This window comes from Sylvia atricapilla, chromosome 6 (assembly GCF_009819655.1).
Source record: "Sylvia atricapilla isolate bSylAtr1 chromosome 6, bSylAtr1.pri, whole genome shotgun sequence".
NCBI lineage: Eukaryota > Metazoa > Chordata > Aves > Passeriformes > Sylviidae > Sylvia > Sylvia atricapilla.
Window position 1 is genome coordinate 1512927 of NC_089145.1, and position 24788 is coordinate 1537714.

The following is a 24788-nucleotide window of genomic DNA, read 5'->3' on the forward strand; positions in this document are numbered from 1 at the left end:
CTAAGCACAGCAAAACAAGGAAACCAACAAACATGACAAATTTCAAGTCAGTATTTAATTGTGAGCAACAATGCATAATCCTGACATATACCAGAATAGAGCTAAATACAGGAATTTCATTCATGCCTTCCTTCATATCTCTCAAAAGGGAATGAAGCAGCCCTTTCCCTACAGTCGTCCTAGAAAACGCCAAGGATTAGAATCAGAATTTTCTGGAAGCTGAGCCCGGGGGCTCAAAGCCCTCACAAGGCTCACCCTTCAGATTCAATAAAGATTTCACCAAACAAAACCCAACCAAAGTGAAATAGTAGAGAGTGAAGTGCCATCAGGGAACAGGAGTTGAGCTAACTCACAGCCCATACTGCATGCTTATTACTACATATTACCACAGTCAATATGAAAGAACATCCTCCTGCAGTTTGGGGTTTGTCAGGAAATGATTGTACCAATATCTGCAAGAGCCACTGCAGCCTAAACCATCTCCCCTCTCCATCAACAGCCTCATTAACAATACTTAATATAAAAGACATTTAAATGTTCTGTCGACTCAGGGAGCACACTCTGACTAGAACAAAAGGTACAACTATGCACCACATTTAGAAGCAAACACAAAGCATAACTCTATCTACCCTGGCAAAATTTCAGTTCTAACCTGAACTGCACTGCGCATGAGAATTGACAGTGTGAATTCAAACAAGTCCATCCTTTAGAAAAAAGCCTCGCAAGAAAGCAACCCTCATGTCTTGTCAATGCAACTTATTATGTGAATATAAATACACCTCAATCACTCCAGTGGCCAGTGAACATGTCAGGAGCACCTGGATAAGAAAACATCGAAATGCTAGTAAATAGCACTTTCTGTTGTGCAAAATAAGGAAAACACTCATAAGCAAGAGCCTTGCCTAATAAACAATAGATTTGTACAGCTGACCTGGCTAAGAGCAGGACAAGGTGAACACAAATAGCCAGCTAAGTGGAGACACAATTGCTGCTTCTCTACTTTTTCCAAACTCTCCAAGACACACTGCTTAGCAGCCAGCAGCTGCACATCAAGAGAAAGCTTAAGACGGAGCTATTCTGCAGCAAAATTCAAAGTGACAGAATGCACATGCTTAAAAACCAAAGGCCACATCAACCAATTAATTATACTAAGCACATCTGCAAATTCTAACATGCAGCTAAAATAAGCAGACACAGTCAAAAGACACTGCAATTTCCAATATTCATTTGGTAAACTTTATTCTAAAATATACACATGACTGAAAAGGCAAAAAATATGTTGCACAATATACACCTGGAGTGAACTCCTCTGGAATTACTAACATATCAGGCTTTTTTAAAAGTTGCTGTGAAAAAGACAGAATACCACCACCACAGATGGAGAATCTATCCCTATAATCCCTCTTCCTAAATCAAAACCTGCTCATTGGAAAAAGTTTGTCCTCCTGCTTGATCAGCAAAAAACTGCAAAACATCTTAATTTATTTCCTTTCTCAACTGCTGAGTTATTTCTCTATCACACTTCATAATCACATTCATATAAATATTTCACTGCAGTATTTCATTTGCATTCTTAAAAAGAAAAAAAAAATGGTGTATTATTTTCAAAATGGCCAGGAAATACTTCCAAAACAACCTGGTCTAGAAATACAGCAACCAGAACTTTTGCACACACAAAACAAATTCCAAAAGGGTCCTGAGTGCAAGGTAAATCAAGAGAGGAAAAAGCTACTTCAAGCTTCTCTGGAGCTGGCAGAAATATTGACTCTACCAGGAGCTTTCCCAGCAGAATGCTCCTTCATATCCAAGCTTTTCCTGCACCTTCAACACCCCACCTGGGGGAGCTTCTAAGGCTCCCAGGGAACTGGCAGCACACTCCCCTTTTGCTCTCACCTGTGCTCAGGTAAAGCAGAAACCAAAGTTGCCATTTTTCACTGGCAGTCCTCACTTATCTTCACAGATTAGATAATTATGTACCACTGAGAAAAGCTTGGTATGAGCTTACTTTCTTGGTGTGTTTCCCCTTCCAAATTAATAATAACATAACAGTAATTTAAAAGACTCTAAAAATGCCATAATCAACACTGAGAAACATCAACATTGCCCAATTCTCCTGGTGACAGTGGCCTGACATGGGAAGTTTTCGATTTTTCCAGCCTGCATCTCAAGTCTCAAGAACAGGATGAAGAGCACAGTAAGGACTACCAAACACTGCCTCATCATCCTGTTTCAACTTCAAATCACTGCATAGCATCAATATATATCTTTTTATCTATATGAGCTTCCCCACGTGAAAACCAGCTGTGTATTTGAATGGAAGGCTATTCACTCTTCATTCAGACAGTTATAGGACAGAGAGTTCCAGTCCATTGCATACTCCTGTGTAAATATAAATTGTAGCACAAATAGATCCCAATTGTGACACGAACCATCACACTGTCAGATGACCCAGAGCGAGAGTGCACACAGGAATTTATATTGCTGCTGCATAAACACAGTGAGAGGGATTGCTGGCATTGCATAACACCTCCACTGCTGTTTGTTTTGACAAAACTGAGTTGCTTCGAGTGCTGTGAGATGCCTAAGAAAGAACATTTGAACGTCCTTAGTTTCAGCTGACACTGCCAAAAGACATGTCCTTTCTAGTTAATACTTACCTTCAATGGGAGACAATCTGTGATTTCCTTAAGCAGTTTGAAAGCAGAAAAACTATTTGCTGCTTTATAATGTCAAAAAATTTCGAGTTGTCACACAATTTCTTCCTTGGCATTAGATGAATGTACAGAAAGAATTAAAAGAAAAAGGAAAGAATCCTGAGAAACTTTCCCACTTGTGCACAAAGCTGTGTTACTTTTCTGTAATTAAGAGGACTGAGAGCAACAGAATGAACAGAATGAAGTTCTGCTCTGTTTCTGGCTGCCATCAAAATAATAAATACACAGTGCTGGGGATTGACAAGAATGGAACTCACAGTAAGCACTTCAGAGCACTCACACAAATCGGTGGGAGAGGGCTGGATTTACCAGGGAAATATTCCCTGCTGATTAGAACATTCTGGCAAACACCCATACTCTACACTAAACTGAAATATTTACTGAAGAAAGTAACTTTCTGACCCAACTGAATCATTCCAAACACGTCACTCTTGCTGCCAGAAACAAATATTCTCAACAAATGCCACATTGAGCAAATAAGTTGGTTCTCATTCAGTAATATGTTTTCTGGGTTTTGGGCTTTTTTTTTTGTTCTCAAGCTCCAGGACTTTTTAAAGCAATAGCATTTCTTCTACCTCAGCCTTCAGAGCTGACCTTCAACCTTCAATATTCAGATGCCACAACATGAACTTCCTTCCAGAAGCTGGATCCATTAGTGTTGAGCTGATGCACTTGAGAACTTCCAAGAGCCCGATCCAGGAACATTGCAGCTTTCAAGGAACAGGTTCCCTTCATGTTCATTACAAACATAATCCAGAGGTCTCACAGACAGCACATCACAGACCAATAAATGCTACGTGACAGGAAGATAGCATTCACCTAGGGAAAACACTTGAAAGAAACAGAGGTAATTCCTGAAAGTCTGTTAATGTAAGTTGTGTACTAGGGATGCTCTACAAATAACTAAACTTGTTTGGAATTTGATCAAGCAAAAAAAACCCTTATTCCACAAGAAAATGCAATACCACTCGAGTGCACAAGTAATCATGAATTACAAGCAACCACATGGCCAGAAGATTTATATAAATGATGAAAATATATGTAATAAAAAAGAGAAACATTTTAATCAAATATTATTAAACACTGTAAAGTAATAACTTCAGGCAATAGAAAGCTGAAGTTGTGACTGTTGCATCTTTAGGAACATCTCTGACTAAAATATATGATCGGAATTTATGTGTTTAATCTCCAAGTGGTATTTTGGTTTACTGTTATCATTCTGGTCTGCAGACTGAAGATCCAGCAAACGACTCACAAATCTGGGCAGTTGAAGAGAGCAGGAAAAGAACAGCTAGGGGAAGTGCAGGACATCAGGGGTGAAAACCAAAGGGATCTGAGATAAGTTTCCATCATGATTGCACTACACCACAATTATTCCAAATCACGACTCCATGGAAATGGCAAATATACAGTCTAAAACCAAACAAGCAAAGACAATTTAAATAACTAGGTTTATTTCTAGGGTATTTCACAGTCACTTCACTTTAAACCTAAGGGGCTTAGGTAGCACACAGTGACCAAGAGCCCCAAAATATTTGAAAGTTCCTAGCGAGCAAATTTTCATACCTATTAAGTCAGGGGCTTGTTTTGGGGTTTTTTAAGAATCATAACTCTGAAATTACAAAACAGTTCAAGGGTATCAAGAGTTATAACTGAGGAGAACTGACTTGTTTTCACCATTAAATCCAGCCCTGGGAAAAAACATAGTTACACACCAACATGGATTGTGCTTTGCCTGTTCCATGTAGTAAAACACATTACTTTCAACCTTTCCATATCTCAGGCATGTGCTAACGGCAAAGAGAAAAATCAGCCTAGAGTGTGCAAAGGAAAATATTTTCCTTTTCACCTCATGAAAATAATTTCCAGTAAGTATCGAGCAGCCTGAATTGACTAAGCTACAAACAGAAAACTTATTTCAAACATTAATAGAATCAATTCTATGAAACAAGTTTATGTTTTGTTCTCAAAACCCCAAAACCTAAACTGGAATGTAAGAGAATACTTCAAGTAATACTAAAACATGGATATGTCAAATTCTTGCGTTTCAGAACGTTGAAAGGCTTTTCATGGTCAAAGTAGCTGTTTTTCCAAGTGGAGCTAACTACCCACCAGAGTGAGAACACATTGGAGCTCATTACATAATTAGTGTATTGGCCTCCTTTCCTATTTCTGGTTATGCACAAGATGTTTTATAACTCAAAAGACGAGCACCAAAACAGAGGAGCAGATTTCTTTACTGTCAAAAAAAGTTTTCCCCTTCCAACTGAGGGCGCTGAAATATAGAAAAGGTTTAATACCACCTTTGGTTAACTCTCAAAAATCTGTATTTTCTTTGAAAAAAACCCCTGTTTTTTCTCCTCTATCAAAATTTGTAACACTGCACGAAAACACTCAAGTGAATATTGCTGCCAGCTGCCAGTCAGTGATCAATACTAAACCTGAGTCACTTCTTACCATTCCAGCCCTTTGTTTTAGCAGGTCTCCTTCAAGTGCCCCTCTTGGGCTGACCTATCTAGGCTTTGTCATTAACGCTGCTCAATCCTAAACAGGCAATTAAGTTTTAACGTGTTTACAGTTGCATAATGTTATTGCTCTGGAATGAAACTCTCGCTGTTCCCAGTCCACTTTGGAGCTGGGAGCAGAATCAACTGCCTGGCATTTGACAAGCCAGGAGCCAAGGGACTCACAGCCAGCAGGTACCAAACATATGCCCAAGAGCAAAATGGAAAAGCTTATAGCAAGCCCAAGTCTCCATGGCAATAAGTAGGTTTCCAGTTACCATCCTGAGTGAGTTGCCTAAATTTATGCACAGCGTTCCCTGAGCCTGAGCTACAAAGCACAAAATCCAGACTTCAGCGCTGGGAGCTTCCGGAAGCGCAAGGAAACATAAATGGAGAAAGGTAGGATTTGGCAGTGTGGCAAAAGGAATGCAGGAGCTGCAGGAAAAGGGAGGTAGAAACACATCAGCTCCATGTTCCCCCCGCTGTAACTCCCCTTCCCCGATCTAACACATTTCAGACATGTCCTGTTTGGAGTGCAGGGGGTAAAAGTACCAGAACCCAAACCTGGATCCAGCCTCTTGCTCCTCTGAGAAATGGGGTTTTTCCTTCCACCACATGAGTCCCTGCTCAGAGCTCATACACACAGTGGCAAAGCCTGCAAACCCTTGTGCACAGAGCACTGGAATCATTAACTACAGCCTGTCCAAACCTGGACTAGCAGAACCCTTCCTGCATTTCATTTTCCCTAAAGCCAGCAGAACAGTGCTGTTATGTACACAAGGACAGGGGCAAAGCCTCGTGCAAAAGCAGATCTTCGTGCATGGCTGGAGAGCCAGCATTCCCTGATCACACACCGTGCTCTGGGCTGAAGGGACACAGGGCAGCCTTCCAGGCTCCTCTGGTCTATCCACACCTCCATCCATCCACCACGGGCAGCACAAATCACACGGACAACACAAGTCACACATGTGACAGGCACAACACACGGACAACACAAGTCACACATGTGACAGACACCACACACGGTCCCCTACCAGCCCGTTTGCAGCTAACATGCTGCAAGGCCAAACCAAGCCACAGCTGCAGCCTTCAACTGCTCTGTAGTCTGAGAAAGTAAAGAAATAGAACATGACGTTGTTTAAACAAGTCAGAAAATCGCATCCAGTTGCTCCTATTACAACCTGCAGTTTGCTCCGCATCTTTTGTAGATTAACCAGCCTTGGGATCATCCAAACATTCAGAATCCCTAATTTCTCCAGATAGTTTGTTATTCTTTTCACCAGCCTTAACAAATCAAAGCAGGGTAGATCACAGGCGGTGATCAATTAACCAGAGCAGACACAACCCGGTTTTATGCCAGCCTTTTAAACCCTTTTTAAAGGCTACAGATGTGTATCTAATCAACCAGTGAAAAACTCTACCAAAGTACCTGGTTTTGCCCCCAGGGTTTTCTCCAAATACTCAACTGAGAGGGCAAACCCTGCAAGTTATCAGAACACAGAGAGGATTAACAAGAAATGAACATACTGAGCACTAACTTGAAATACCAGTTTTAAGTTATATTTCTTCACTTGTCTTTGTAAAAATACTTATGAAATGTTGCCTCTATTCAGGCAACACCGTGGATCTTCTGAGTAAGGAAGTTCAAAAGCTGAAAAATTAGGAGAACAACACAGGAAATGCAGAAGAAGCCTTCAGACTTGCATGAAACTTGGCATCTATTCATATGCAATGGCAGCAAAAAACCTTCTTCCAATCACTTCATTGTGGTGTGGCTATGCAAAGAGTTCCACCTTAGCTCCTCCTCAGTGTACAGGAATACGCCCGCTGAAAGGGCAGATAAGGCACTAAAGTATTCACAACCATACCGAGCTTGTTTTTCTTGGAAAAATGTCCAAACCAGCTAAAATATGCATCAGGAAAACTTTAGTCATCTTTGAAAAACAGGCTTTTCAGCTTGGGATGGCTACTTTGTGCAGAGCAGTGACTGTTGAGAACAGCTGATAACAAAGTAATCCTTTCCAATACTGTACCACTCCAACCACCAAGATTCCACAGGAACAGCTTAACTTAAACCCAGAATAAGGCTACAATACTTGGGGGGTGTTAGAAAAACAACTGCCTCTCAGTGACACTCTGAATCAGTGAATTCTAAGGGTTTCACAATCGGAGTTACCACATTCCTGCACCCCCAGCCTAGTCTATTTTGATGAGGAACTAATACAGTAAAGTAGCAGCACAACTTCTAAGGTGTAGCTTTAGGCATCTCCATTTTTGGAGTCCCTGTCAGTGAAGAAACCTACCCACACCCATACCCACCATGGCAAAAGGAGAATACACTTGTACTTAATTAAAGAGCAAGAATCTTGCATTACCAGTTTGACGAGGTATGGGACAAAACCAGTCTCCATCTTTAATATGACAGTAGAGGGATTTCACTGAAGTTTTTCCTCTCCACACACAAAGCTGGTCAAGATTTCCTGGGATTCCATGCTGGATGGCACAGCATGCAATCCTCCTTGGGGATGCCAAACTGTAGAACAACTGCAAGATGTGCTGAGAGGATTTAAGAAGCTCTATGATTTTCCTGGGACCCCCATTCTGGAGACGAAAGATCTTGCTACAGCTGCTTAAAGTTGTAAACAATACTGAATTATAAGTTTACTCAGGCAAGAAAAAAAATATTTCTGCACATCACCTCTAAACATACTGCACTCACAAGAAACAGCACAATTCTGGCTCAGCTGGCATTAAACATTAAAATCCTGTGACTTTTATGAATTAGAAATTACTTAACCCTACATACTACACATTCTGGTCATCTCACGTGACAAATACTGCAAAGTTTTTTACAAACAGACCCGGGACAAGACCCATCACGCACAACAATTTCAGTGACAAGATACTCCTGCTTGCAGAAACCGTGAGCAGCCGCTGAAGCCCTGCCCTATTCTAATCGTTCATCTTGGCCTCTGGTTGCCAGCTTTAGTTCTGTGCCTAGCAGCTGAAAAGTACATTTTTCATACTCTGTTGAGAGGGAATGCTTGGGAATATCTGAAGAAGGTTGGGAAGCCACCCTCGTTAAACAAGCACCAGCATGTACTTCCCCCTCAGTGCTCTCCTATTATATATATGTATTTATTATTTTTGCCAAGTGATGAACACCTCAGCCTTATAATTTCAAACTTGTTTAAGCAAGTAATACTCACTGAGGACAGATACATGCCTTCAGCAGGAAATTCGACTACCAGCTCTTCACATTTTGTTTTTCCTGCTTCTCTGTACTCTATTACCTTGCTGTACAGGCTGAATAGATTTACTGGGCTAACCGAAGCTAAATGATGTCCAAATCTGTGGTGTTCTGAAGAAATTCTATTGGACCATCCCATGGAAAAGTTGCTCCATTTTAGCAAATACTCCAAAACAAAGCAATTCCAAAGTCCACACAAAAAAAGTAGTCTCAGGTCCTACAACAGACACGTCTGCTATCTAAACACAGAAAAAAACCAGGAAAAATCAGCAACATAGATTAAACATTGAAGAGCTGTTTTAGGGGAAGGATTAAAGCTTTTTTTCAAGTTCAAAGTAATTTTTTGTCTGCCACAAAAAACATATCCATAATGAACAGTTCTAAGCTTGATGACTACCTGAACCCAGAGAGCAAAAGGAAGATAAGTACGGCTATAATGCAGAGAAGAACTAAAAACCTCAATCAATAAATGATAAACAAATGAAAAATAATAAATGATTAAAAGACTGGAGCAGGCTGTCAATATGGTGTCACCACTCACAACTGCTGGGGTTGGTGGGGAACCTGTGAAGCTCCTGCTCTGCATGGACTGAAAACGAGGGAAAGATGATGCAACAGGGAATGCAGCCTCCTGCTCCCGAGACAAAAGAAAGGCTTGGCCCGTTTCTCTTCCTCTTCTTCCCAGGAACTTCATCTTTTATAACCACTGCACAAAATTCAGGAGAGGGTTACGCCATCTCCACAAACTGCAGCTCCAATGGGATGAGAGTTACACCAATGTCAGTATCAGCATAAAAGAGACCCTGGGAGGGGAAAAGGACAGCTAAAATCCTAAAAAGCTGCTCCATTTCCACTTTATATAAAGCAAAGTAATTCCAGATTTCTTGAGACAAGACCCAGCTTCTGGAAGATAATGGTGTAAAACCACACCCTCCAAAGACATTCTGAATGGTTCAAAAAATAAATTACTGGATGAACCTGCCTCGTGCTCTTTAACATAAGGCTAAAAGAATGTTATGACCTTCCAAGCATTCTCCCATGAACTACAAAAAGGTGGCCATGCTGTATGAAAAATACGTTACTCCAGAATAACAAAAAGATTCACAGTGGTATCCCAAGGCATCCCTGAAATTATCTAACCCAAACTTTTAGTCATTCCCCCAAATGTACTACAGTAAATAGAGCGAGCTTTGAAGGGATAATCTGGAATTAGGAGTCTACCTAACGCAGGCATAAACATGTGGAAAGCCCAGCCAGATTCACCCACACATCCAATATCATCCTCCACGTGGGCTCTGCTCTTCCAGCCTCAGGTCTCCTGGGTGCAACATCGTTCTTTACATCCAAATTAGATCAACTGAAGAACTCTAAACAAGAGAATCCCATTCATTGATTTTTAATTTGGATCAGAGGTTTCTTTTACTTCTGCGTTTCCAAAAGTAGCCCATGCCTTAAATCCCAGTAGAAGAACCAAGAGATCAAAGAGTGAGATGCATCCAGGACTTTAAATACCCAACACAACAGAACCTTGAAGTACGTAAAATTACAGAGTCCAGCTTCCCACTAGGAATACCGAATCCACAAGTGCAAGACACAGTGAAAAGCACAGCAAAAACCAGAATTTAGGTCTGGTACTATTGGTTCAGCAACGTTAACAGTGCCATGACTGCCCTGCATGTTCAGTTCACAGGTTTCTCAATTACAGATAGGAATGCAAAGAAAATGAGAGTTTTGACTCTAACATTCTACTGGCAAAAGTATATATTGCTAAATAATTGTGACAGGCTCCCATAGGACAATGGAGAATCCACAACTCAAACCCACAAATCCACAGTTTAAAGCCTGCCACTGATCAAGTCTCTTCAGATGTGTGCAGAACTCCCTTTTCACCCAGTTCTCTTTTTTAAGGCAATTTGGGGTCACACAGTGAAAAAACTTCCATATCAAGCACTCTGTAAAGCAAATGAGGAATTCCTCTTTGAGATATCTCCCACCCTTTTCATGACTGTGCTTGAAAATTCAGAAACAGTTCAACAGAATTGCTCACTATGTATGGATATAACCATGGATATAGTACCAATAAAAAAACCCCAAGAATTTATGATCCTCTTTATTGAGTAAGCCTTCTCCACATTGAAGAACACTTAGCTTTTACACCAAGGATTTTGGTGGCCAAAACTTCTTTTCAAGTAATTCAAAATAAACCCCATTTCTCAGCACTGGACACTGTCAGTGTTGAAGGCAATGATCAATAGACTTCATCAAATGCAAGGCAGTTTCTTTACATGAGCATTGAAGGATCTTTCCATACATCAAGCCAGTCTCAACTTTGTACAGGCCAACACAAATCTTTTTTGAAACTGCACATTTTAGGGTGGCTTTGTTTTGTTGGGCTTTTTTAACTATGAAAATTACTCAGCTCCATAGACTTATATAATTAAATCCTTATACTGTGCACTGTTCTGTAAATTTGAGGTAGGAAAAGAAAAATCTCACTTCTCTCAACAGTAGTGTTTAACAATCTCCATGCTTTGCTCATTTTTACCAGATAATCTACCCTGCCATTTTATATAAAATATTGTTTTTAGAGGCATATTTACCTTTTAAGTGTACAGAACCAAATTGTATATGCATTTCTGTGAGAGGTAGGGGAAAAAAATAAAAAAAAATAAAAAAAAAAAAAAAAAAAAAAAGCAAGCACTATGTGCTTTAAAATATTTTTCTACAATTGTGTACCCAACTCTACTATGTGCTAGCAATAGGAGCAAAGCAAAATGCAGCATGGCTCAGACCATACCCAAAGAGAGACTACTGTTCTACAGAGAGGAAAAAGAGCAAAAAAGAAAAGAATCTTAATTAAATTTAAAAATAAAATCCAAAGCTGCCCATTTCCCTATCACAACAAAGAAAAGTGCTTATTTTCTAAAGAGAAGTTCTTTTTTTCTCCTTAACAAAACTCAAAAGGTCACAAATCAAATTTTTCAAGCTTTTTTTTTCCAAATAGCCCTTTAAACAAGTCCTCGTTTAAAATCTGTCCTGAGGATATCTGATTATGCTCAATATTGCTCGTGTAAGGATCTTTTCATGAAGGAATCACAGAATCCTAAAACAGTTTGGGCTGGAAGGGATCTTAAAGTTCACCTCTGCCATGGGCAGGGACACCTTCCACTAGACCAGCTGGCTCAGAGCTCCATCCAGCCTGCACTTGAACCTTGCTGCAGCTGACAGAATTTGTAAAACAAAAGACTGATTCTAGATATTTTTCTTTCTGAAAACATAACCAGAAAACAGATGAATTACAGGAATCTGTTGACTGTTCTTATTCATATGTATCCATCAACAGCCGTAGCATATTTCAGACGCAACCAAAATTATATTTCTGTTATATCTCTCCACTAACATCCTCAAAAACCGTATCTTCAGTAGACAGGAGCATAAACACATGAGCAAAGTTCAAGGCCGCTGTGGAACAGCAAAAGGGAAGATGAAGCAACAAAGCTTCTCTTCTGAAAAATGCTGCAGCTCCAGCCACTGCAGGAACAGGCCACGGAGCCTTGTCAGGCTGATCAGGAGAGAAGGAGCTGATTTTCAACAGAGCTTACGTGAAACCAGAAGTCAAGTCTGAAATAGATAAAGGTCACGGGCAAAAAACCAAGGGAACCAGCACTCACATCAGCTTAGAGGAAAACAACACATCAGAATGAAAGTGAGCATTAACTTGGACTTGTAATCACACTCCTCCAATTCTAAGACCCAGAGCAATCTCCTCAAGTGATTTACAGATATGGATTCAGCTCCCTACACAATCATCTGGAGCTTCCAAAATGTGGAAACATTATTTCCTCGTGCCTCTGTGAAAAAGTCAAGTTGAATAAAAAACTCACTCCATTCAGTAGCAAAATAATAATTCTTCTTTCAGCCCAGAGAATGTGAAAACATTTTTCCTGGCAAGAACTGCATTACATTTACACTTGGGGAGCCCACAGGCAGGGTTACAAAAAAAAAGCCACTTGGAAAGTTATGAGCATCCAGATTACCTGAGACACACAACACAAATTTATCTCTTCTCAGTATTTGTAGCTTGAGATGTATATACACAAGAGATTATGGTGAGTATTTTCTAATATATGCCAACAGATACCAGTCAGCTTTAGACTGTAAGTGACTTAAACTGCCTAAACTGCCACAAGCAGCTTACACAAAAGATCTCTGTCATATTCCTTTAAAAATGGAAAACTAAAAAATAAATCCCCAAATTCAATTGTGAAGCATATTCATGTAGTTCTGAGATGCAATGCTAACTTAGAGAGAGGAAAACAAAAACTACTAATAGGCACTTAAAACGTTCATTCCAAAAATTCAAGGTCTCTGACAACACTCTCAACTATAAGGGGCCTGCATAAATTAAAACACGATGTGTTCTCCTAAATCTATGATCAAAACCTACAGTGAATAAAAGCAACATTCAACTCTCCTAAATATATTACAGAAAGGATGAAACAAAGTCTCAGGACAGTGGACATTAAACCACTAAGAATTTGTAAGAAGGTAGGGAAGTGTATTCTTAATTCATATTTATCTTTAAAAAAAAAAAAAAAAACAAAAAGCCAAGGGGTTGTTCTTATTTTTCTGGAATTGCAATTATGTAGCCACATTGAATCTTCAAGTCTTGCTACTAAACATCTTCAAAGCAGTTTTTAGTTACACTCTTAGAAAAGAATGGAAGAAAAAAAAAAAATAAAAGGTAACAGAGGAAGAATTCTCTAAATACCAAAAGACATTACCTGTTGTACCAGAGGCTACAGGCAGGCTAGCACTGATGAAAGTATACATGTGATGTTCCCCTGGTTCTAAATATATATTTTAAATACTTTGTTTTGATTATAGCTCTTTTCACCTTCTGTACAGCCTGTTTTTAGGCTGCAGGTTAGACTAGAGCATTAATAAACCCACTGCCAGACATCTGTCCACAGCAGCATAGGAGTAGGGAAAAATAATCACTAGCTCCTGTTTCAGGGCCTCATCCACTACCAAAAACAAATAAAAAGCATTTCTTTGCAGTGACCAAAACATTCTCCCTACGAATAAACTAAGGGAAATAAAAACAGTAGTTTTGGACTTCACCAAATCTGCTTATTAAGGGGATGGATGGGACATTACTCAGCAGTAAAACAGCAGTAAATCTCACCCCAAATTTAACAGCAGTAAAATTCACCCTCAAATACAAGGCAACTCAAAATGAACTCCAAATTTCATCTAGCTAAAAGTTCTATTTATAATCAAGCAAACCTTAAATGAAAAGCACAGTATAAACAGCAAGTTGCTAACAATAGGCAAAGAGATGTCTGCTGGGCAGGGGTGGGATGTTTCAAGAAACAAACCCAAACATATCCACATGGGAAACCAAGAAGACAGAACCAGTGCTGGAGACTCGGGGCTCAATATACTCCACTGCATTATTTAAATGCAGCTACTCCTTTTTTTTTGCCCAAACATAGAGCATTATTTCAGATAAATTCATCCTTCGAAGGTTAGGAACAAAAGGTGTCTGTTTCTGTGTCTTGCAAAGAAAGGGAAGTTGTTTATTGATAATCAGTGAAGAATTCTGAATGTTAACTCCTCTCTCTGTCTGACTTAAACGGGTGTAAAGCCAAATCAGTTCAGTAATTTACTAACAGTAAGAGCCAAAGCAACTGAAAGCCAACACAGATGTCTGAAAATGCAACAGGAGGAGTCCTATTCACCCCTGCTGTGAGAAAGGAGCAGCGGAGGATGTGCCCGCTCTGACATCCATGTGAAAGCCTCTGGCACCTCCAGGACTCCCGGGCACTCTGCTGACACTGATGGCTGCTGTTCAGAAGTCAGCACAGCCACTGCCAGAGCAGGGAGTGCAGCCTGTGGCACCTCGGGGCTGAACATCTGGGAAGGTTGGAAACGGAGCTGCACTTCTGAGGAACACACTGAGGGAATTTCAGCTGCTGCAGAGTCTGCCAGAGCCTCGGCTTAATGTGTTTCCTGCCACCGTGTTCTTCATATGAGGTACAATTCAAACCCTCATTTCTACATCTATGACATCCTGTATTACTCAAAACTTGTCTGGAGGAAATCCAAACACATCAAACGACAACAAAATCTTCAAGTCCGTAATTTCACAATAATGCTAAGGCAGTCTTTGGGCCAGGTGTTTTGATATTCCTTATGTGTGAGGCATTGAATATTTCTGAGACAGTCTAAGGAACATACCTGAACTTCACTGAATGCAAACATGAACTGACACACACCATTTTTAACTGAAGTGGGAAGTAGTGATAAAATCTTTACTGTGGACAGAAAGCAACTTTTACTTTAACTTCCTATTTTGCTTACCTTGTACAGAAAAAAATAAGGCATGATAAATTTAAGATCAAAAGATCAGAGGTGCAAGATTAAGATGGATCTTAATATCTGTTGCTTTATATTTGTATTGCGTTTATCAGCTTATAAAATTAACATACATATTAAAATTTTCATCCTGATAACTGTGTTTTTATTTGTGATAGACACCAGAGTCACTGGAGATTAAACTCTGGTCTTCACCATCCAAAACAAGCCTCATGTCTTCATTTACAGAAAATACCTACATAAAATTCTATCGGCAAAAGGAACCGTGGCCTACAACAATTTAATAGCAAGAACTTGGGCCTCATCTTCCCTGGGTTCAAAAATGTAACCTTTAAATACAGTTTTACAGATTAATTTATAAATCTGAAGCACACAAATCTCGAATTTTGTAGCATGCACTCTGAAAGGGCATAATTAAATCCACCAAGGCCACTATTAGAATCATAACTGAATGTGTTGACATTATAAAGCACTTCAAGTAAAAAGTTAATGCACTTTTTTTTCCTGTGAAAAATTCTAGAGAGAATAAAAATTAAGTTCTAGCACAGCACGTTGATTTCCTCAAGCTCATTTTCCAAGGTCAGAGTACAGTTTGACTGGGGTAATCTGTAATAGAAGGAAACTCCCAGAAAATAAAGCCCATTGCCAAGAATCCAGTTATTTTATCAAGGCAGTGGTGATGTATTTCACTTCCAGCTGTCCACACGAAAAATTCAGAAGAAGTCAGCTTTGCTTTGAGTAAATGTAACAGATAAAGCACATCTATATAAGATTAAAATGCTCTCCTCTCAGTGAATTAGACATCCACAAAAGCTGCCTTACCCTAAATAGCTGTCCCAGGTTTATGGAGCTGGAACTGATGCCTTAAATTCCCAGCTGCCCACCACACTAAGTGTGTGCTTCTCTGTGGCCCCAAAATCTGCATCACTGCTGCAGGAAAAACTGCATTTACTTTTAGAATCTAAGAGGTGCAAAATACCGATTTGCCATTTTGAAATTGATCACAAACACACCAGTGTCAGCTTCTTTCTTATACTCAGAGAACTCAGTGAACGAAAGGAATTAAGCACAAGGATGCCACCAGAAACTGAGAGTCTTCATAGCAAAACCAGAAGAGTAATTCTGGTATAAAAGAAATCCATCTGGCATTCCTGTTTTTATACCAGGACTTTCCATCAGTCATCAGAATGGTCTAAAACTGGCTGGTTCAGCTAAAGATCTAAAACAGGAAAAGTACACACAGAAACAATTCAATTCAATGCCTGTTAAGATAAAGTAGTCTAAAATCAACTACAAAGACTTGCTACAAGCCAAGCCTGAGAAAGAAATAATACTTTGGTTACAGAATGATTTAATTCATGAAATTACACCAGTCTTCGTACAATTACTTAAATTAAGTTTGCCAATCTACCAAACTGAAAACAACTACTACGATAAAAAAAAATTAAAATCTACAGTACTATCCCTTCTTTGCTGAAAAAATATAACACAGTTATTATTTTATTGAATTTAAAGATATCCTGACTTTACCCTCCTTGAAATCCACAGCTAAACGACAGGTCACTTGAGGCAGTTGTTCAAAAGAATGCTCAGCTTGAAATAATTAACAAAAAAGTTTGAATAGTTTCAAGTATTAGTCACCATAAAGTTTTGACAGTGAATACATGCTAGAATTTAAAATAAAAAAATAAATTGTTTCACCTCATGGAAAATTCACATCCATGAAGGAACAGACTCTACCATAACAACAAAAAAACCTGCCCAATACAGAATTTACTTCTGATGTAGCAACAAGAACAAAAATATTTCTGATTTTTGAAAACACCACAATCACTTGAGCTAAGCACCAGTGAGGACAAGAGTAACAGCCCCACAGCATGAAAACACTATTTTCTAACAGCAATCTACAAAAACCCATACGCTGCTGTACGTTTATATAAAATTGCAGTAAAATTTCTCCCTCAACTGACTTGCTTTTCCAACAGATTTCACATGAAACCGTGCAATTATGGCATTCTTGAAAAGGGGAACTGTTTATTAATCTTTCAGAAATGTTTAGAAAGTGATGATTACATGCAAGTAGCCGCCTAGATTTAGGAAGGAAAGCTCACAACTGAAAAGGAGAAAGGGGAAGAGCAGAGTTAAGAGGAGGATGATTCTGCTCAGCCACAAACTCATGTCTAACACTTTGCAGGTCATGCAAGTGGTTAATGGCCTCCATTAATGTAGCAGACCTGACACACAGGATGGGGAGAAGCCACGATTATCACTACAAAAAAAACCCCAAAAACCGATTTTTGCCTGCAGCATTTCATTTAACGGGCAGCAGCAAAGGTTGGAAATGTCTCCTTTCTGATTTTCATCATTGTAACAGAACTAGATTAACACGCGTAACATTTTTGTTTCTATCCCTCAGTAATTACCAGCGCCAATTAGCACAGTGTCAGTCACACAGTGATTACCTTATAATGAGAGCAGTGAAACAGAAGGATTTAACACCACTGTTTGAAAGGGCATAAACAGTAACTACAATATTTAAGGATACGGGAACCTAGTAGAAGTCACAGCACCATTGTGCCACGTTTGGGACAGCCATCACCATGCCAGAAAGCTCAAGGCTGTCAACAGTTAAGCAACACCTGAAAGCCCCTGCTTTGCCTAGAGCCAAATGCTTCTCAACACGTTCAAAGTCCACTTGTATTATTTTTAACTGGAATGGATAAACCTCAAAGAGTTCTGCGGACACCAATCACCTTTCCTAACTGTGCTCCTTACGTAACAAGCCGAGCACTGCAGGCCACGTGCACCCTCCACAAGGCACTAATTAGGAACTCCTAGCAGGACCAAAAAAAAAAACCCGCTCAAAAAACCAAATCAAAACTTTTCAAGAGTAACTGAACAGGTTAAACAAATCACTCAGACTTTTATATTGCCATGACAACTCAGCATGCAGGTAGCAGTCTTCAAGTTTTTAAATCAAAGTCTGTAATAGTGTCAGAATGTCCCTATGGAATTCTCAGGATCCCAGAATGGTTTGGGTTGGTAGGAACCTTAAAGACCATCCAGTTCCAGCCCCCTGCCATGGGCAGGGACACCTCCTACTAGACTAGGCCTTCATTCTTAAGTACACGAATGCATCAGACAATTAAGAAATAGCATTTAAAAAGTACTAGTTGCAGAAAAAAAGTCCATCAAGTTCTATTGAACAAAAGTATGTAGAGACCATTCCACATTGATGGTAAGCCAAGGAAATTCCAGAAACTGGGCAAACAGACTGGAAGGAAAGGGCTGCTCTTCCCTGCTTTCCTTGCTTTTGCCTTTCTGAAAAGGGAGCAAGCACCAAGAGATCCTTCGGGATAGATTCACCTTCCCCTAAGACAACCCGACCCTTCAGTAAATCAAACATACAAAAAGCCAACAACGCACCACGAAGAACCATTGAAAAATCCCTTCCTTCTCGAAGGTCCATACCTGTGGAAGTGCAGTATTGAGCTGCCTCTGCAAGGAATCCCTCTCATGGCCAACCTCATGCAGCTTGCCCTGGGTGAGAGCGAGCGTCTCCTGAGTTTCCCGGAGCGTTTCCAGCAGGCGATCCCTTTCTTCCAGCATGGACACCATCAACTGCTCAAAGTGGGAATCGGCGTCCGTCTGCAACGGGGAACCTGAACCGTGGCCTCCATTTCCCCCGGCGGGAATCTCGGCCTCGCTGATGGTTGGCATCACCTCACACATCATCTGGAAACAAAACCAGACACAACAAAGGCCAGAAATTTCGGTCAAGCCAATCTAAACAGGAGCTTTGAGCGCTGCCCGTAATACCCGCTCAGCTCTCCCCACGACAGCATCGGCGAAGGTTTGCCAGCACCTTGGTGTTTGCCACTATTTCATTAAGAGAGGAGAAAAGGTACACAGTAAACTTAATCAAGGCTTGGCTTCATAATGAGAATCTCGTGACTTCTTGCAAAACCAGATTTTTGCAGCTACGTCTCAAACTGTGACCTCATTTTAATGGATTTATGTTTTTGTGAGGAGTAAACTGCTGCCGAGATCTTTAAAAAAAAAAAAAAAACCACAAAGATAAGGCATGCAGCCTGACACCAAAAATTATACTCTTCACCCACTAACTGATTACACTGCACATTTTGGGAATCATTATCTGCTTCTTCCACTGCTTCAAACGTACAAAGATTGTATCTACACCAGTACTTTGAGATTGTGTTGGCTGTAGAAGGTTTATGGTGGTGAAAGTGACGTATGGTAAATGAGTGGCAAATCCAAACAGTCCAATTTGGTAGATAAAAACACGTAAAGGAAGATAAAAAGCAAAAAATTCATCATGAAGTACTAGCAGCCGTCCATGCGGACAGCAAAAATAAAGGTAAGGAAAAATAATTAAAGGCAGAGGATGAATACAGTTAACAATGCAAATAGGAGCACTGCACTACTGGAAGTGAGCACAGGGTAAACTGGGAGCACCTTTGAGAAACCCTAACAGATCCCTACCACAGCTAGGCACCAAGGTTTTAAAAAGCATGGAAAAAATCCACTCGTGTGACTCCTGCACACTGAATCACCAAGAAAGTTCTTCGGGCAACCTCTCTTAAAAACCTCTCTCACAAACCTGTAAGAACTTAAGGCAAAATCCGGAAAAGTAGCTCCCCCCAACCTCTCAGGTACCACAAACTTTGTTCTCAGCCTTAAGCTTCACACTCATATCTGAAAATTTTAAAAGAACAATTAATTCTCAATCTTTCTTCCTCTCTATCCCTTGAAAGACTTGGGACAGTCTGAAGTGCTCTGTAACGTTTCCATGCATGCTTACGATAAGCCCTGAATTTTCACCACTACGTTATTTACCTTGCTCAATAAAACGAAAAGGTTTGGTAAACAGGCCCCAGGTTTCCTGCAGCACCAGTTCTTCTCTGTTTTAGCAGTTTTCTGTCATGCCCCCAAACCTTTTGGATTGCAAAGCACCCATCCAGCTCCAGTCCAATGGCTGTTTAATCGAAACTCGTGGAAAAAAAAAAATAATAAATCCGCCGAGGAAAGAGCAGATCCAGTAAAAAAGCAGCAGCTTCAGCAAACTCGCCAAGTCCCCGGCACAGAAGAATGTGAAAATAAACTGTCTCAGCTTCCCATCCCCGTATTACTGGCCCATAGGTCCTGCAACAGCTGGGATGGAGGAATCATGTGCTGGTGAAAAAAAAAACCAAAAAAAAAGTAGTCCGATGCAAAGGTGCAACAAGCTTCAATAGTTCATCGCTCATAAATTCCACTCAGGTCACAATCGCATTATTAAACAGACTACGGACAGCAGGGGAAAACAGCACGAGCTTTCTTGTAGAGGATTTGGAAAAGCCTCCCTTCTTTTCTCTTCTCTTAATTCCAACGGGAAGCTCTCCTTCCAGTCCCCCGGGTCTTAGTTCAAACATTTATAATCCCAAGAGCAAGGCGCTGGCGTCGCTTTGGAAGGCGAGCAGGGAGCGAGACCTGTTGTTTCCTCTTGCACGAGTCCCGCAGACGATGCTCCGCACCCGGGAGCGGGGAGAGAAAGGCCCCGGCAGCTGGGGAGGCGGCGGCCCGGCCGCTCCGTTCCCTCTGAGGGCCCGGCTAACAAAGCTGCGGGCGGAGGACGCGCGGCTCTCCCGCTGCCCCCGCCCGTCTCGGGGAGCACCGGGCCGGGCCTCCCTTCTCTCCCCCTTCTCTCCTCCTTCGCTCCCCGCCGGAGGCCCCAGCGGCCCGGGCCCCGCGCAGCCCCTGCGGACAGAGCCCGCCCTGCCTCCGGCCCCTACCGAGCGGCGGGGGCTCCGCCGCGCCGGGACGGTCCCCTCGGGCCGGGCCCGGCTCCGCCCGCCGCCGCCGCCCCCACCTCCGTGGTGGCCGGCGCGGGGGTCGGCTGAGGCCGAGTGGGTGGTGCCGGCCGCCCGGCGGTGCCGCCACGGCCTCAGGGGGCGGCAGAAGCGCTGCGCGCCCGGAGAGCCGCGATCGCCGCCCCGCCGCTCCCGGCGCCGCTCGCCGCCGCCTCCTCCCGCCGCTCCCGGCGCGCTCCGCGGCCGCGCATAAATCAGTGCGGCCCCACAATGCACCGCGCGGGGCGGCGCGGCCGCTCCTGCCCCGCCGCCGGGGCCGCGGGTTCGAGACCCGCCGGGCGCTGCCCGCCCTGCCTGAGCGATACCGCCGCCGCCCGCTCCGCTCGGCCCGGAGGAAAGGACGGAAAGCCGCAGCGGAGCCCCGGGGCCGGAGGCGTGCCCCTGAGGACCGGACAGGGCTGCGACCTGCCCCGGACAGCCCCGGCCCCGAGGGGCTGCAGAGAGCCCAGATAGGAGAATGGAGCTGGGGAAGGGCCTGAGGCACCAACAGAGGCTGAGGGAGCTGAGGGCTCAGCCTGAACAAAAGCAGGGACGTAATCACAACTACAGAACTCCGAGAGAGGAGGTTGTGGCCAGTTCGGTCTCTTTTCCCAGACAAGTGACAAGGCAAGAAGACATAATCTTGAGCTGCTCAGGGACGTTTAGGATGAGCATCGGGAAGAATTTCTTCGCAAGAAGGGTGGTCGGGCACTGCGATGGGCTGCCCAGGCAGGTGCTGGAGGCACCTGGGGGTGTCTGAGGGAGGACTGGACGTGGCACTCACTGCCACGGCCTGCTTGGCATCGGGGTGTTCAATCACACACTGCACTCCATCACCCCAGAGGTCTTTTCCAACCTAATCGATTCTGTACTAATATGGATCACAGCCACCAGGTCCCCAGCACAGCCAGGAGCGACTTCGCTGACATAGCCTGTTCTCCACAGGAAACTGGGTTTGGCGACTTTGACTATTAGTTTTCCAAAACGCCACAGAAGTGTTTTTCCACTTGCATTTCTATGGCTTTTTCTCTTTTCCTGGAGCCTTCGCCGTGCCCATGAGTAGAAAGTCGGAAGCCTGCAGGCAAAACTCTTTCCTCTCTTCACATTTGTGTTACCACCCTGAATAAAAGTATTTGTATTTTGGATTTGGACCCTGTTAGTGCTTTTACAGTGGAAAGCTCTAAAAGGCATCAAATTAGGCAGACAGAGGCAAGCCATGCCAAAAAGTGGCAGGCCCTACACAGATCTGTGCCTGGATTATGAGGATTAATTTGTAAATGCAACATCTTGACACCTAGCACTGGATAGAAAGGGTCACTAATGAGTCAATCTTCCTTTCCCCACATAGGAAATTCTTTATGAGTTTACTACATTGTGCTCTTTCCCTTAGGTATCTGAGCCTTTAGAGTGAATTCAAGTCACATTTTTTAAGCTTTCCCTGTACAGATGTGAGGGCTTAATTTTTTTTTTTTCCTCCTGAAGTTTCTAATGTAATCCCATGACTCCAGGAGCTGGAACTTTGAGGAAAAAGCCAAACATGATGAGGCACATTCAAATCACGAGTTCTGCCAAATATTTATCAGCAGAGATTTAATGCTGAATATCTGAATAACTGAAGTCTGACTTTTCACTGTTAGAAGAGTAGCAAAAAAATTCTAAAATGAATTGTTATGAATTAACCTGTACATAGGTAAATGCTTTTTATTTATAAGCTTTGATCCAAATTTCCAGTGGATGACAAAGACTTCAGGCTAAGCAGCTGCCAGGGCAGCATCTTCAAAATGACCTATTTTGGTTCCAGCAAAACCAAAACAAGGCTGGAAAAAAAAGTGTAATTTATGGATGTGTGAATAAACACCACTCCACTTCAACTCATCACACATACAAAATGAGGATTAATAATGTTAGTAGAAAGACTGATGTGGCCTGATTTGATTTGTGTTTAACAAGTGAGTCAAATGGAAACTTCGTGGATGAAAAGGCAAAAGGTTAAAGACTGTAAGGGGCACAGAGTTGATAATGTCTCTCAAACTGGACACTGCAATTTATCCAGCCAGATTAACTGATCTCAGAGCCAGTTCATGTGAAATAAATTAATCAGTGAACCTCCGTATTCATGTAGATCCTAAAACATGGAATAACATTTTCTCTCAGTCTGGGATGCCTTGGAATGTGCGTTTTTCTTTTGAAACTAAGTTTTGTTTTGTCCTTAAATGGTTAAAACCAAAAAATGAAGATTGTGCCATGCTATAATCCAGCTTCATTGTGAAAGCAAAGAACCTACCACACAATCGTGAATAAGTCCTGAAAATAAATATGGATGAACTCCTTATATTAATTTTCACTTCACCCAGTTTGTTAATAAAGCACAGACAGTCACATGCAGCTTGCTCAGCTCCTCACATCTGTGGTTGGATTTCCCATCTAAGAGGCAGGAGGTTTTAGCTGCAGACCCTCCTCAGCCTCAAGGAGTTGTCACTTTATCTCTGTCACCTTCAAATCACGCTGTACACAACTTTCAGAGGAGGGTGGAAATGCCAGTGGTTAGGCACTTTCTTGAGAAATGGGTTTCAGCCTCAGGTGGGAACAGAGTTCCCATAGCATATAAATGTCTATATGAGGAGGAGGCACTGTAATCAGCCAGGTATTTATTCATGCCCAAAAGGATGGCTTAGTCCAGGAGGGAACCTACATCCAGAATATCCTAGCTAAGGAATATGCCTCCCATGTGGCACACTGCAAATACCTTCCTTAGGCACCACGCTCTGTGAATGCCACACAGAGCCCAGACTGTGGATACAGCAGAGTTCCTGAGGTGCCCCAAAAATATTTGAAAGGCTTGACTTTAAAGCCAATTGCTAGTCCCATGTGCAGTCCACCAAAGCTGGGACCAGATCAGCGGGGAAGGCCGGGACTTGAAATTCTGGAGAAAAAAAGAGAATAACCAGATCCTTGCACAATGCTCTGCGCTGCTCAAAACACACATGGAATGATATAGTCAGAACTCCCAGGCTCTGCAAATACCAAACTACTTCCCAGTCCTATTTACTTTGTAGTACAAGGAAAACAGTTTCCTTCTTTTTCTTCCTCCTGGGCATGTAACCCAAGATATACCATCCGACATGAAGTGCACCAGCAGCTCAGATCTTTTTAATTAAATGAGTGTGATGTCTGTTTTGTAAGTTCAGCAAGAGGTCTGGCTCCCTGTCCACGTCATTTAGTGAGATGTAACACTTGTGGATGTGTCTGGAAAGAGCCCCACATACATCAGCTGACAGCAAAGCAATCCCTCCAGAGACCCAGGTTAAATCTCTCTCCACTCTTTGCACCTCAAAAACCACAAGCTGAAATTCAAACAAAGGCTGTTAAAAGCAGGGATGAGGGAAAAAAAAAAAAAAAAAAAAAAAAAAAAGGTTTCCTTTCATGTCACATGATAAATTAGATCCTAATGTTTATCCAAGCTCAGCAAAACAGGCAGCTCTTCCTGCCAGCCGGTGCTGGGGGTGAGGAGTGGGGCCGGAGCTGCCGTGCCCGTGGGCTCTGAGGACAAACACCTGCTGCCACCGGGGATGCCCAGCCGCCTCCTCTGCCCGCTCACGGCTTCATTTGTGCCCAAATCTCCTTTGGGAGCCTCAGAGCCACCCCACGCTAGGCACAAAACCTCTGCTGAAAATAGTCCAAGGTCGCCTACGCGGTTTTTTTTCCCCCTCCCGAGTGGAGCTGATGCTACCTTATTTACTCCTTGTCCTTTACAGATGACTTAATGACTTAGCAGCCAAGTGCATTTTGAACACATTTCAGGCATTTCATAGCGAAATGAATAGATGCAAGAACAGGATTTTTGCCAGCAGCACTGATTATCCTTTTGTCAGTAGACAGACGTGACCCGGACCATTCTGTTGCCATCAAAAAATGTCTCCAGAGGTTGCTAGACAGAGGAGACACATTGCCTTAGGGAGAAGGAATGAGAGGAAAGAGGCTGGAAGGTGGCCTGTGGAGAAGAGGACGGAGGTAATTAATGGTTATGCCCATGTATAAAGATAAGTGCGCCAGTAAATGTGTCAGCCCTTGGGCAATGGAAGCCACGACT

At 42.2% G+C, this 24788-nt stretch overlaps 1 protein-coding gene across 8 annotated transcripts in view; it reads right to left on the bottom strand.

The window, feature by feature from the left end:
- The window catches only part of PPFIA1 (PTPRF interacting protein alpha 1), a 53647-nt gene extending 33221 nt beyond the window's left edge, over nucleotides 1-20426 (bottom strand). For all 8 annotated transcript variants that reach the window (XM_066320456.1, XM_066320461.1, XM_066320460.1 and 5 more), the window contains exons 1-2: nucleotides 19707-20426; nucleotides 18321-18584 (exon numbers count right to left, since the gene is read on the bottom strand). In XM_066320456.1, the coding sequence (XP_066176553.1) occupies nucleotides 18321-18584 (264 nt within the window). In that variant the 5' untranslated portion in view covers nucleotides 19707-20426. The remainder of the gene's footprint in view (nucleotides 1-18320; nucleotides 18585-19706) is intronic.
- Nucleotides 20427-24788: the final 4362 nt, after the last annotated feature.